At 34.1% G+C, this 14,986-nt stretch overlaps 1 protein-coding gene across 1 annotated transcript in view; it reads right to left on the minus strand.

The window, feature by feature from the left end:
* The window catches only part of LOC145661698 (uncharacterized), a 99,194-nt gene extending 84,413 nt beyond the window's left edge, over positions 1–14,781 (minus strand). The window contains exons 1-2 of the mRNA XM_081727030.1: positions 14,551–14,781; positions 12,797–14,180 (exon numbers count right to left, since the gene is read on the minus strand). Coding sequence (XP_081583156.1) covers positions 12,797–14,180 — 1,384 coding nt within the window. The 5' untranslated portion in view covers positions 14,551–14,781. The remainder of the gene's footprint in view (positions 1–12,796; positions 14,181–14,550) is intronic.
* Positions 14,782–14,986: the final 205 nt, after the last annotated feature.

Genomic DNA, 14,986 nt, shown 5'->3' on the forward strand with positions numbered 1-14,986 from the left:
CGGATCGTATGCATAGCATACTCGGTGAGCATACTAGAAATTTCGTGTATAGAATATGTATAGTGCGGTATGATAAGCATTGCTGGTACATATACAGAGCGTGGTTCTCGTACGTCTTTCGCTGCTGAACTTAAGACATGAACTGAACTTTTCGCGCGCTTTTTGGAAACTGGTTGTGCAACAGGGAAAGATGGCGTTGTTGGGTAACAGGTGCGTGTTAAAACATGAAGACAAATACAAAGGAAAACCGACGACACGTTTAGTACACATCACAGAGTACCGACAGAGTAATAAAAACAAGTTTGGCGCCAGGGTAGTTGAACACAAGACATTGTCGGCGAAGAATACAAAGAAGATTGAGGTTGTGGCAGGTAAACATGTTGAATCATGCCTCTATGCTAATTGGTAATAGAAAAGAAGTTTTGCGCGGCGAATGATGAACACGTGATTACCTTGTGGCTATGAAAATACTTTAAATACGGGCTATAGCGGAAAATATATATAGAGACACCATGCATCTCTTTGAGAAAGAAGAACGCTACGAGGTTAACACTGAAGCAATATCCGATGCTGAAACAGAAATATACGAATCATCGTCAGATGAAGAATATGATTTTGATGCAATAGATTCACCAGTGCTAACAACAGTTTCACCAACGCCACCGTCATCACCAGCAGTATTATCAAGAACATCACGATTTTGGGGTTTAGATTGCTGTTGTAATAGTCAAAAGGTGGACCGTGAATGTATAAAGAAGGCTATTGAAAAATGGGATTTCAACGATACATTAATATGCGATGGATGTAGAGAAGGATCCCCTCATGATTTTGCGCATGATTGTATGAATGTACACCCAGAGTCATTGGAAACCCGTGCATGGAGTATTATTGCAAGTCCTAGTGTTGAAGAAGATGTGTTTTACTTGTATGCAAACACCCATATTATTGGAATATTAACAAGAGAAAAATTCTATGAAACGTATGTGGAATTATTAAGTGATACAGACTATCTTCCGGAATTACTGGACATTTTCATAAGAAAAGACAAACGGAAAGCGAATATTTCAGATTGAAAAAATGTATTCGAATAGAGTTAGTGTTTCATGTGTGTTATGCAGTGATGAAAACATTAATGTGAACTGTGTATTAAAAACTATAAAAGTATACTTACGTAACACCAATCCAATTGAATGCATGGAATGCAAGTTAAATCTTCCTCATGATTGTACTCATCTTCATAATACTGGAACATTTGCAACGAAGTACTTATCTCTTGATAAAACTCTTAGTGAACTTTTTGAAGTTTTTGAACAAGAACATAGTGAAATCTCATTTATATGGTTTATGCGTAAAATTTGTGATCTTTTAAAAAATACAGAATTTGTTGGACAGATTATTCCGTTTTTCATTTATCACACAAATGAAATTTCACCATGTGTAAATCAATATATTATCGATATTCAAGGTTTTAAAATGTCTGATAATGAATTTATCATTCGTGAGTTTTGTTTAACTGCATGCGATGATACAGTAAATTTCCATTGCTTGGTAAAATCACCAATAGATTATAATTTATTATCATTAGGATGTCAAAAACAAATTGATTGGTTAACTTTAAATTTACATGGTTTGAAATGGAATAGCAAAACTGGATATACTGTATCATGCATACGAAACCTTGTATATCAATTATGTTCAAAGAATTCATCCTTTTATTGTAAAGGTTTAGAGAAATCTCTTTGGATTAAAAGAATATTTGCATTAGATAATGTCATTGATTTAGAAACAAAACATTGTCCACCATTAAGTGAATTATGTGGAAACACATTTAATGATTATTGTAATTTTCATACAAATATTGTAAAGAAATCAGGATGTGTATATCGTAATGCACATCAGTTGAATTATTGGTGGAAATATGAAAGATCAACAGCATTAACTAATGCATTATCAAGATTGTAATGTTTTTCTTAGGAATTGTAAATAAAATGCAGGGATGTAAGTTTAAAAAAAATTTATTGAAAATTTAAGAAAAAAAAATTGTATATATGATAAAAAAATAAAAAAATTGTAAACATATAATAAGAAAAAAAATAAAAAATAAAAAAAAATTATTTCTGTTTTCTTTTTTTAAAAAATTTGTTCACATGTTTATAAACGATATCATCATTCTTTTTCAAATTTTTCTTGTTAAACATTTTTAAACACTTTTGAAATGATTGAGTGCGGATAATATGATGCAAAAAGAACAACACAAAATACCCGCACAACACAGAATTATCATGTTGATATTGATGATTATTCGTAAAGTACATTTTAGTATTTTTCGACAAAAAGTTTTTTATTTCTTTGGGAATGTCCATAGCAAGACTGTCAAAGTAGTACCCATGTTTTTTCTTATTGATGTACACTGCGACCCAGTGGGAACCAGCAGAATCAGATGTATCAAGATTAATCACAAGTGCAGCAGGAGGTTCTACCGTTACAGGAAGTCTGTCAATAGGGTAAATTCCAGTAACACTTGCACCAGTCACTTTATCACTTAGTAACACTTTTAACAATTCGTCACTATACATGATGAAGATTATTATTTTTAATTGTAGTAGGTATGTAACTATCACTGTTATTCACATGTAAGACATAGTCATACACTTTTACATATTCACTATACAGTAATGCTTCATGAACACTGCACCTATATTGTCCGAAACGATGTTTATTATGTGCACACCGATGAACGTGAAAACTTAATGCAGTATACTTTGGACAGTTTATTTCTTCTAAATTTGTAACTTCTCTTTGAAGAATTTCTTGAAGAAAACACTTTCTATTTATTCCGTAGGTGTATATTGTTGTAGTATTTGAACAATATGATTGAAGTATTTCTTTAAGATGGGAATATTCTACATCGCCTTCGTGCCAGGTAATGCCATACACATTCTCACCTAGATATTTGTTTGTACTTACGATCGGCTCAGCTAACTTATTTAAAGGAAATGGTGGTTTAAAAATCCAATTTTGGAAAAAGGGAACGTCAGGATTTACAATGGCTAATTCTTTTACAATAAAATCATCTTCGTTATCATGATACGCCGAGAAGTGTACAACAACCCTCATCCTACTCAACTGAATAAATTAGAAGGTGTTATCAGTATAAATATTTCTATCTTTGTCTACTTGTGCTAAAGAATCGAATTGTGCATACACAATGCATGTAACAGGTTCAGTTAAAGTTTCTGAAAATGATACTTTTAAATTTACAGGGGAATCGCGTACCACATCCCACGTGTTGTCGTCTAAAGTTCCTGTTGGAGATAGAATAAAAGCATACAGAGCATATCCGTTTGGATACTCATCAAGAGTAACAGTATGTGAATAATTTTGATAATATATACCAGTACCTGAAATCAAAGTATAGTAACTTAGAAGATATAAATTGTTATTAAAATCAGGAGTGAGGGGGTTGGGAGGAAATGATTTTGAGCCGACTTGTAATTGCAGTTTGTTAACGTTAAAGTTTCGAAATTCAAAGGGATTAAGATGTGATTTCCCATTGAAGGCTGTGTTGGAGATGAAACCAATAACCAGGCCTTTAGGAACATTACCCAGGAAAAGATTATCAATGTTGTAAGACTTTACTTGTGCAGGTATAGTATAAGATCTTGTCTCCACTCTCGTCAGAGGTAACTTGGCCGTTTCCGAACCCATTCGTGTATTTAATTGCATAGCTAAATCTGCAGCTACATCAATACGTCGTACATGAAGAATAACTTCCTCAAGTGCAACTTTATAACTTGTATTTTCAGGAGACATTAAGCAAAAATTATCTTTACTACGATGTAGTTTTACACGTAAACTTACTTTGTTAGGAAGCATACGATCTAAACTTACAATATCAGTATGAAGACGTCCATACATTTCAAAAGATTTACTATTTTTCACCTTATTAGCACGTTTTTGAAAACCAGCATTTGTATTATCTAATTTATTAAAATTTTTTGCAGTATCTTTATGCCACAACCCACATGCTAAATGTGTTTGAGAAGCATCATAAGAATAATTTAATAATGTTTCAATGTATGCACGATAAGGATAAGATCCTGATGAAGAACTAATTAATTTATCATTTAACGAAATATCAATTTGACTAAATAAAGAATGTAAGAAATTATTTACTGGTGCAACAGTATCATCATTAGCTAAAGTTGTACCATCAGCTTTAGTAATTTTACAACGTACATAAAGATATAGATATGCAGGATGAATAAATTCCCCTGTTTCTCCTGGAATAACAAATTCAATAGGTCCTTCTGAGGTTAATGTGGAAATAGGACGATATTCAGCATTTGTAGTTGCTTCAATAGCTGTTTGTGTCATTGGTATAGAAAAGAAATCAAATTCATTGGTACAACATTCAAAACTACTTGAATTTAGGAGCGCCATTATGAAAAGATGTCGTGTATATGTTTACGTTTTGTTGGTGGTCCAAACTTTACAATTGCAGGAGCTTTCCTCTTGCGTGACCGTCTCTTGCCGTTACCAGTTAGCAACTGCCCAACTTTATTAATTGCTTTTGTCTTTAAACTATTACCAGCTTCTTTTACACGCGCACGAACAGATTCTTTAAATGGTCGATTTTCTAATACATCACCCGCAACTTGCATACCGGTTTGTAATGCTTGACGTCCTACAGTTTTTGCACCTTGTTTAAGAAATGGTAAAGCAAAACGAAATAATCCTTTAAAGAAACTACCTATACCATGCCCCCTTTGATATACAGGTCCTGAAAAATATGGTATTCCGCGCCCACGGTGATAAGTAACACGTCTTGCTCTCATCTTTTTTTTTTTCTATAATTATTATTTAGCAGATGCAGGAGAGCGTTTAAAATGTAGTGTTACGGTCAGTGTCCCAGAACGAAATGGCAAATTTCGCCCTGCATGATCTTTTAATAGTATTTCAATTGTGTTAAAACAAAATTTTGCAAGTGGCATATAATGAATATCTTCAAAGGTAATTGTTTGAACTTTTCCGTATTTAATATCAGAGATTGTTGCTATACGTAATAATGGTGCTTTTGTATCACCTAAAAATTGATATTGTATAATATCTGTATATATAAAAATTTGATGTGGATATCCGATATCAACATATGGTTGTTTGAATCCACGAGATTCTTTAACAAGATCTGATTTTTCAGAAAAACCTAATTGTAAAGCTAATGTAGGCGACAATGTCACTGATTCTACACGTTCATCACATTCAACATGCACAACATTTGAAAAACTAAATTTTATAAAACTTGATATTGCGTTTAATTCCTCTAGTAAATGATGAATGGATGGATAATATCCAACAAGAATTTTACTTTTCATAGGTTCTGCATTTTTAAATTTGTACCATATAACATTTTCACCTTCAGTAACATTATAACATGTTAATGGAATATGTACTTCACTTAATCCTACATGCCAATCGGATTCTGATAAACGAATATTATTTTTTAATTGATTAATAAAATGTGTTGGACTATTTGTAGGATATACATCTGTACTAGCATTTGAAACTAGTGTAATGTAAAAACTATCATCAATACTTTCAGAAATCATTTTCGTTTAAAGTGAAGTGTTAGGTTTGAAGTTCCAAAACGAAATGGTAATTTTAACCCGTGTTCATCTTTTAAGTTTACTTCTATCGTATCAAAATATTTCTTTTCAACTTTAACATAATGTGGTGAGTGAAACACAAAAGATTTTACATGACCGTGTTGTACATTATATACACTAAGTTTTCGAACTAATGGTCCTATATTTTGTTGTTGTTTTACAATATCAATGCAAACATTAATTGTATTGGGAATATTATAATCTAAATCACATGGAAATTTTCCACGTGCTAATATTAAATCAACATTTCTAACTTTTGTGTATATAACTTTTTTAACATCATGCGTATTTTCATTAATAAATCCGAAAATGTGTTGTAATCCTGGTGTAACACCAATCATACATTGATCTTCTAATTTCAAAGAATGTTTAATAACAATTTGATTTTTATTTTTTAAATAGTGTAACATACGAGCATTTTCAGGAATTAATTGTAGAATAGATTCAATTGATGAATAATATCCAGGTGTAATTGGAACATGGTGGCGTTCAACTTTACCATCGATAACACTAGTAATTATAATTTCTTCATTTTCACCAACATTGTAAAAACTCCACGGAATATTAATTTGTGTTAATGCAACACCCCATTCCCCATCACGTAAATCAATAGGTTGTGCCAATTTAACTCGAAATGATGATGTTGTATTATTATCAAAAAGATTGCTACTTGCATTTGAAGGAAGAGTAACGTAAAAGTCGTGTGTAAAGTTCGAATTCATTTTGCAGACTGAATAGAATCTGATCTAATCCACGAATTCATACTTGATGGATATCCTAACCATTTTACATACATCCACCCATTTTTACGTTTCAATACTTTTTCAATAAGATATGTTTTCTTTGAATTTATAATTACTTTTTGTAATTCTTCTGCATAAAATATTCCTTTAATTTCTTCACCGTTCCAATCTTTTAATTTGTAAGTGACAGGATCTGACTTTATACATTTGTCAACAATAAATATTTCTTGTGACCATTTAGGTAAATATCCTTTTTCTAATTTATGTTTATACTTACTAACACGAACATAATCACCCGAACTAAATTTACAAGTTATATTTTTCTTATTCTTTTTATTTCCGTATAATGTTTCCCACACTTGATTCACATTGGAATCATTTACTTGTGCAGGTGCCATTTTAATACTTGAATGGTATGAATGATTATAATTTTTTACAATTTGATCTAATATATTAATATAACGATAAGTATTCTTTGCAGTAAAATAACGATACAATCTTTCTTTTAATGTACGTATAAAGCGTTCTGCTAACGCACACTTAATTTCGGAATGAACACTATAATGATTAATTTCATATTCTTTAAACAATTGTTTTACATGTCGATTATAAAATTCACCACCTAAATCTGTTTGTACGTTAAACACAGGTAACTTGAAATTTTTAAAAATTTTTGTTATTGCTTTTACCATTTCAGGACCTTTCTTTGTTTTTAACGGAACACAATATGCATAACGTGAAAAAATGTCAATACAACATAATATATATTTATAATTATTATTATACTTTGCAATATTTTGCATATCTGCTAAATCCATTTGTAATGTTTCATTTGGTGCACTAACATAATACTTTTTACGTTCAAAAACTTTACGAGCTGGTGCATGTAATGTATAAGCATCTTGAGAAGCTAACCATTTTTTAATTTTCTTTTTAGATAACTTTGTTTTGCGTTGTAATGTTTGTATACTTGATAAAGAATCAGGATTTGAATAATCATAATATATTTTGGATAATTTTGTCATTTTACATACTATATTCTTTCCAATGTTTAAATAAATTAGCTACTACTGCAGGACTAGGAGATTTTCTTACTTTACGAATACGTTGTCTACTACTACTACTACTACTTTTCACTTTTGATGCTGGCGTGCTAATAGGTGTACCAATAAATTCTTTAGGAACATTAAGATCTTCTAATAAATTTTTAAATTCATGAATACCTATAGGATTTCTTGAATATTTTCTTGTACGAACAACATCATTTACTAAATCTATAATATTTGAACCTGGTATTGTTTTTTCATGAATACGTACTGTACCAGACTTATCCCACTGAATTTTATTACAACTTGTCAACTGTTTTAATAATAGATCTGTTTTCCTACGAAGTGTTTTCGGTACTGATTGTAAAATGTCTGATACAAATGGTAAAATAGAAGTATTGCTATCTTGTTTGGAAGTTGTTGATGATGATGATTTTTCTTCTTCTTGAATGATAGGTAAAGTAATAGGTTTATGTGAAGAAGATGTATACTGTAAATAACGATGCAAAGCTTGTTGATATAATTTCCACTTTTGTTGTACACTAAGATCACGACGTTTTAAGATGTTATTCATTTCTTCATCTAAACGTGACTGATGTGAATCTATGGATTTAAGATTCGATTGAATTTCATGTACAGCATTTTCAGGAACTAAAATCATTTTACGTAATTCTGACATACTTAACGACTAAAAATACTGCTTCCCACTGCTGCAAGAAGTGGTCCCAAGATTAACGGTAAAAGAGCACCACCTTTCTGTAGTAACAACTTTTTCTTTTTATTCAATGCAGTACGTTGCTGAGATAGAGCACGTAAGATCTTTTTATGTCTACGTAAACGTTGCTTCTGACGAGAATTTAAAGGGATGTTTCCTTTTATTGTGTTCTTAGCTACTTGAGATATTGTTCTTATTAAATCCCCTGAAGCATTTTGTAAAATTTGTTTTCGTTTGGTATTCTTGCATTTGCACAGCGCACGGAGCGTGCTGTAGTGTTGTTTCACCTTCAACATCTTGATGCAGACTAAACAAAAATTTCTGTATGCATGTCTTTTACGTTAGCGTACACATACATGATTTCATTCGGAAAAATATTTGTACGTATTCGCAATGCATCGTTTGTTTTTTGTGTCAAGTCAAATAATAAATAAGTGTGAGGTTCTCGTGTTACTTCTTCGAACACACTCACGACTTCTTTACTATACCGAGGCATAATTTGCCTTGCTAAATATTGTATTTGTAATTTATCACGTGGATTTTTAAATACTATAATATAATGTGCATTTAAACTAATATCACGTGCATGTTTTCCTTTTGGAAATAAATTTTGAATAATAAATATTACAGTTAACTTTTTGTGATGTGCATACTTTGTAAATAAATTAGCAACATCACCATTAGTTTCTGACATTAAATCATCAAGTATTAATAATGAATTTTCTTTGATTTCAAAATTATTCATGTCAGGTATTCCCTCTACAAAACGTATTTTTGCATTTGCATCTAATTTTGGTATTACTGCACCATAACACCAAACAATATCATTAAACTTTATACTAAACATTTGATCATGTTCATTAAGTAAACGATTTACAAAACAAGTTTTACCAGTCCTTGAAGGACCAGCGATTAAAATAGTAGAGGGATGTTGAAACTTTAACATCTTGTAATCAAATGAATGCATACAATAGAGACTCTGCTTTATATACACACTCACACTCACACATTGAATTTTAATATTTTCACAATCATTGATTGTTCGGAGTATACATAGTAATGAAATGGATAAAAAAAAATCATTGGGATATAAGATTAAAGCTGAAGTGACTAGTTTATACATTGTTTGCACAGCAAACGAAAATATAAAAAGAATAAAATAAATTAGGAATAAATTAAATAAATTAGGAATAAATTAAATAAATTAGGAATAAATTAAGAATAAATTAAAAAATAAATATTTTTACAATCGATGATGGTTCGGGGTTTCATTACACGAAAGAGACATTCATACAAGTCACATTCACTCATTCGTGGGCCTATAACCGTAAGGTACACTTGCACGTTTTCGTATTGGTTCATCGTCGGTTATGTCAGGTTCGTCAATCCGTTTTCGTTTTTTGTTGACCTCACGGTGTGTCTTTGTCTCTCTACAGCTAAAGATACGGAACCCCGGTCTACGAACGATGCTATTTGGGTTTTCTATTACTGTGGACTCTAATTGTCCAGACACTAATTTATAGAAACTCTCAAAGTTAATTTTCTGAGAGGTCCTATCATTTAGTGTTATCCCCCTAATTTTGTATATATGCCGAACATCCCCTTGGGCATTTGTTAGCCGCATAGCATAATTTTTACAGCCAAGACCAATAAAGGTTGTAAACTCCCAACCTTCAGGAATTTCATTCGTTAGATCACCCAAATAGTTTCCGAGCGGTAACAAGGGTTCCTCATCTTTTTTCTGTAAGTACATGATACTGTCAGTGTCACAGTAGATTACTCTGTCAGGTCCTACAGTCGTCAGTAGTTCGTAAAGTCTAAGTCTAGCCCACGAAGTAATAAATGCGGCTAGTATCACATTGGAAAACTCCAACGGAACGTTTTCATTTTCAATGTCTCTGTACGTGAGAATGAGATGGTCATCATCAATTGGCACCACACTTTGAATTTCATACCTTGCCGTAGTTAAATACCTAAGAAAGGTAACCTCATCACTAACGATTATACTCTGCGACATGTCTGTGCGTTGCCCCCACTTACCATACAATGAATTGAGGTATAGCTTTGCACATTGCCTCAATCCCGGGTTCATCCTTATATTGTCATAATTTAATCGTATGCCTTCATGGGCATAATATTCATCGATATATTTTTGTTTGTCTTCTTCAGTGGTACAGTAAGCAGGAAAACCAGAGGCTTCCTGCTTCATCTGAAGGAAGGAATTCACGTAGGTCCCGAACAGCCCTCCTGAATTCCCCTCTTCAGGATCTAAAAGTTCAAATTCCCATATCTCATGTATATCGATTATTTTGTAACCTTTTTTAAGAGCAAGGTGTAACTCTGGTGTACAAAATGTTCCTGTGAGAGCACACTCAGCATCGCTATGGGTACATTCGTTAGTGTTTTCTTCTTCCATGCATGTGCGGCAGAGGCCGAAAAGTAATCGATCTCCCGCAACGTATGGTAAGATCGGAAAGTAGAGGTCCTTTGGAGGAACGATTGTGCATTTGACTACACCGTGAATACTTTCCACATCTGGAAAGTCCGGTCCCGTGTGAATCTTAGGTGATTTAACCGGCATAGGTTTACGTGCCATCACCCAAGGGTATAACGATGTTACATCGGCGTAGGAAATTCGCTCATCACTCGCACAATTGACGTAGGAACGAAAGACCTCCGTGCGACCACCGTTGTAACAGTTCTTAGGAATAAGAAAATCAGGTAGATTAGTACAACGTTCTTGAACAAACTTTTGCACTTCCTTATCCATCTTTACCTTATTGTCCCAAGAACATTCCCATATTTCGTATAGGTTTACACCTATACTTTTCAGGTACCTACGGCGGCGCATGGTTTGCTCATATCGTTTCTCCATCGTATTGTACGAGTCCTGGGCATCGTGCAAAACCGCGTCACGGTTAAAGGGGAAGCAAAGGCGGCAGGCATGGAAATAACACCCGTAAAAGTCGAAGGCAGCGTTGAGTCCTTCGTGCCATCCATCGACCTTGTACCTACCAATATACTTTTCCCCACCTCTCCTAGCATGCTGGATTTCTATCCCTAATTGGTCTTCCATATACATAAGCCATTGCATAGCTTTTGTACTATACTTGGTCTTATGATGAAATCCCAACGCGGGAATGATAGGAATAGTATTCTCCGGTAAGTGCAAGGTACGATATGTCCGCATTGCAAGACTTGCAATGGTAGATGATGTTATGAAACATTGCAAACCCTCCGTTTTCTCTTCGATGATAGCGCTAAACTTAATGACCGCTTCTGTTAGAATTCTAACATCATTCTCACAATAAGCCAACATATCCCTCTGCAGGTTAAACTCCTCGCCACTTTCCGCACGTTCTTGGTGCCAGGCTTCCAGTTGTTTTCTTTCTTCTGTGCTTCGCCCTTCAGGGTCATAGTACTCAATCGGAGGGTAGGGACCAACATAATTTTGATTTTCTTCAGTATTGAATAAATATGGGAAATCTCCCTTCTTTAAATTTTGACTAAGGCCTAACGTTTTTGGTAATTTGGATAATTTGACGCCAATATAAAGGTAAGAGTCGCGGAAAAAGATACGATTACCTATACTGATATTAAAAATCTTTTGACCCTGAATAAGGACACTAGGTACAATATGCTGGTCTTCTATTAGAGTTCTAAGACAGAAGAGACCATCGTAGCGACTACCATTATGGGCGATTGCCACGATTTTCTGAAAGACAGGACGCTCTACTAACACATGGTTAATAAAAGCCGTCATTGTCTTAAAAGAAAACGAACGATTTCCAACATTGTCACCGCACGTTTTACAGGGCTCATCGATACCTTTTCTTATACAGGCGTGACAAACATGACGACAGCACACCAGTACAACTTCGTGTTCCCTTTCACCGCGATCATTCGGTGCCTTCAACATCGTCTCTACATCATAGGTGATGTACATAAACCTTTTCGTATGAACAGGTCGCTGTCTCTGAACAAAACATGTATGGTTTGTATCAACATAGGCTCGGCACGTTGAACAGAAATGTTCACCACACATGTGATCAGATTTTCGACTTCTCTTATCAAAGATGACACCGCAATTGATGCAGAGCTTTACATTATCACATACAGACCTAGCCGCTTTATTAGGTGTCAGATGATTATTAAAGCATTCACCTTCAGCAAACTCTCTATTGCATGCATTGCATTTAATTCTGTTTGCAGTATAGTCCCGTTCGTGAGTATGTTCGCAATAAGTACATCGAGTTTTACACTTGTGTGCACGTGACCTTTCATCATAAGCTTCCAAACAATAATAACAATACTTTCGTGCCTTGAGGAAAGTTCTAATGTTACGAATAGGTTCGAAATGACCAATAGTGTTACCTCTTCGATAAAGGATAAAAATCTTATTTTCTGCCGGTTCTCCCGGGTAACGTACTATATATTCCCGGTTATTCTTTTCATGCTCCTCATAAACTACGATTTGATATTCCCCTTTCAAATATGTTTGAAAGAGGATCAGATCGGAAAAGTCACAACCTTGCTTACTTTCAACGTTAACACCTGCCATCTCGCAGAGAACTTCTGCTTTAAGAAGCCATGTATCTTGGTCTCTTGTTCTTAAAAGATGCAAACTCTGCCTGCTTGATGTATGCTTGGTTATCCAGTATACAATGGCCATAGGGAGGCAGTAAATATTTCTATTTTCAATACGAATTAATCGTTTTTCTAAGTAATCTTGATATTTTGCATATTTGTCAACGGCACTCGTTGCATTTCTTCCCTGGCCGTGCATACTCTCAGCGATATGGAATCGAAACAATAGTTCTTGCCCCAAAAGGAACACTTCATTCGAATTTAATACACGTTCGATTGAAGTGAGGACTGTCCTAGCAGAGAAATTGCCCTTTCTTCTAAATGGAACGTACACTGGTTTGTTGTTGGTACTATTACTACTCTCTATGTATAAGCCAATGTAGTCCGAGGGGCGTGCATTGGAGATCACATGTTCCAACGCAAAATTAACTAAGCTTTCGATATAAGCCTCTGGGTTATTAATATTCCTTTCATCACCCACAGGTCTGACGGCAATTTCATGTCCCGTAAGATGAAACTTACGAAACCTTTGTCTGCTTTCTCTTATAACTTCGAAATTACTATTTCTTTGATTATCCCCGCCATTATTATTATCACTACCACTACCACCTGTACTACCACTATTAGGACTACTAATAGTACCAGTTGTACTATTGTTGTTGTTTATGTTGCCATGTCCAACCATTGCTGGAACATTGGCATATGACGGGTTAGGCTGAGGAGTAAAAATCATTTGGTCCCCATAGTCATGATTATCCTGTACACAGTATTCAGGCGGATTGTATACAGGATTTTCTCCCTGGACTTGTTGCGTGGGTATAACCACAGCATTGTCCTCGTTTTGAACCAAACTCCTCATTTCTTCAGCTGGTATTTCATCGGAATTTTGAGTGCCAATCCCATTTACTTCATCCAAGAAAGCTAAATCTTCATTTGTTAATTGATATAGATTATTAGGACTCAAGTTATGATTTTCTTGAGGGGGCATGACTATGGCATTATTTGTGGATGGGATTAAGCACGGTTCCGAAACAAAGCGCGTGCCAAAATCAAAAAAGTCCGATAACTCTGTATCTTTTATCCTATCCACCTGACCTTCCCCACATGATAATAAATAAAAGAGTTTTGACTGCGCCGATTCGTAAGTATCACATGTACGGAAAAATCCATACAAAAATAAATCTAATATATCAGCACTGCTTACGCAGTGCTGGAGAAGTAATGTATCATTACCTTCGAAGGCACGAAGGGCGCGTAGGAGTGCATCGCATCTCCCCGAGCCCCGATATCCCAGCCTGTTCAATTCCATGATGGCTTTCCAGGTACTGAAGACCCTCGGGTACTCGTTGAAACCGCGCACCAATTCCTGGAGATAAATTTCATCAACCATATTCAATTCTTCGGATGGGCAGAAGAAATCCATCTGAAAGAAATAAGACAAAGAAAAAACTATTTTGAGTTATCAAGTTGACGTTAATATATCACTTGAATATAAAAGAGAGAGAGCACATTCAATTATTTTCAATCTATAGTCAAATAATGATATGTAAATAAAAAGCATTCACTTATTTTCAATCTATAGTCAAATAATGATATGTAAATAGAAAACAATTTGTTTAATTTATGAAAAAAAAATCAATAAAAATATATTGAGTTGTAAACTATTCTTTTAAAATATCCAAACACAATAAGTCTCTCTCTGTTCATTAATATTGGTTAAATACAGCTCAAATATGTATAATTTCTTTTTTTTTTTTAAAAAAAAAAATCACAATAAGTGAAGAAATACACACCTTTCAAGCCTTAGTTGTTCGTTCACAACACCAGAAAAAGAAGAAAAAATGTCGACTCTGTGTCGCTGTAAGGCTAAACAAAAATGTTTGGGTGTTCTATTTGTGCTGCTACCACCACTCAAGGTTCGGCAAAGCTTCAATGTCTGGAATACAATAGGCTTGAATCAATTTCTTTATACTTTATTTAATAGTATTAAAACTATATAGTTAATTAATTAAGATGCGCTAAAGCTTGTCCTTGATCTTACACGTACGCTGCCGTGAAAGGAAATGATACCCCTACACACCAAATGCATGTTATATCGTGTCCTATCATGTATTGCACAACCACTACTACTAGTGACACCTATCGGCAAAAGTCATAATTAAAGATTAGTTGTGCGTTGAAAGTCCCGCAGTGCTGACGCGTGTGCGACAAAGTTCCGTATATTTCTCA

This window comes from Thermobia domestica, chromosome 10, assembly GCF_964235325.1.
Source record: "Thermobia domestica chromosome 10, izTheDome1.hap1.1, whole genome shotgun sequence".
Taxonomy (NCBI): domain Eukaryota; kingdom Metazoa; phylum Arthropoda; class Insecta; order Zygentoma; family Lepismatidae; genus Thermobia; species Thermobia domestica.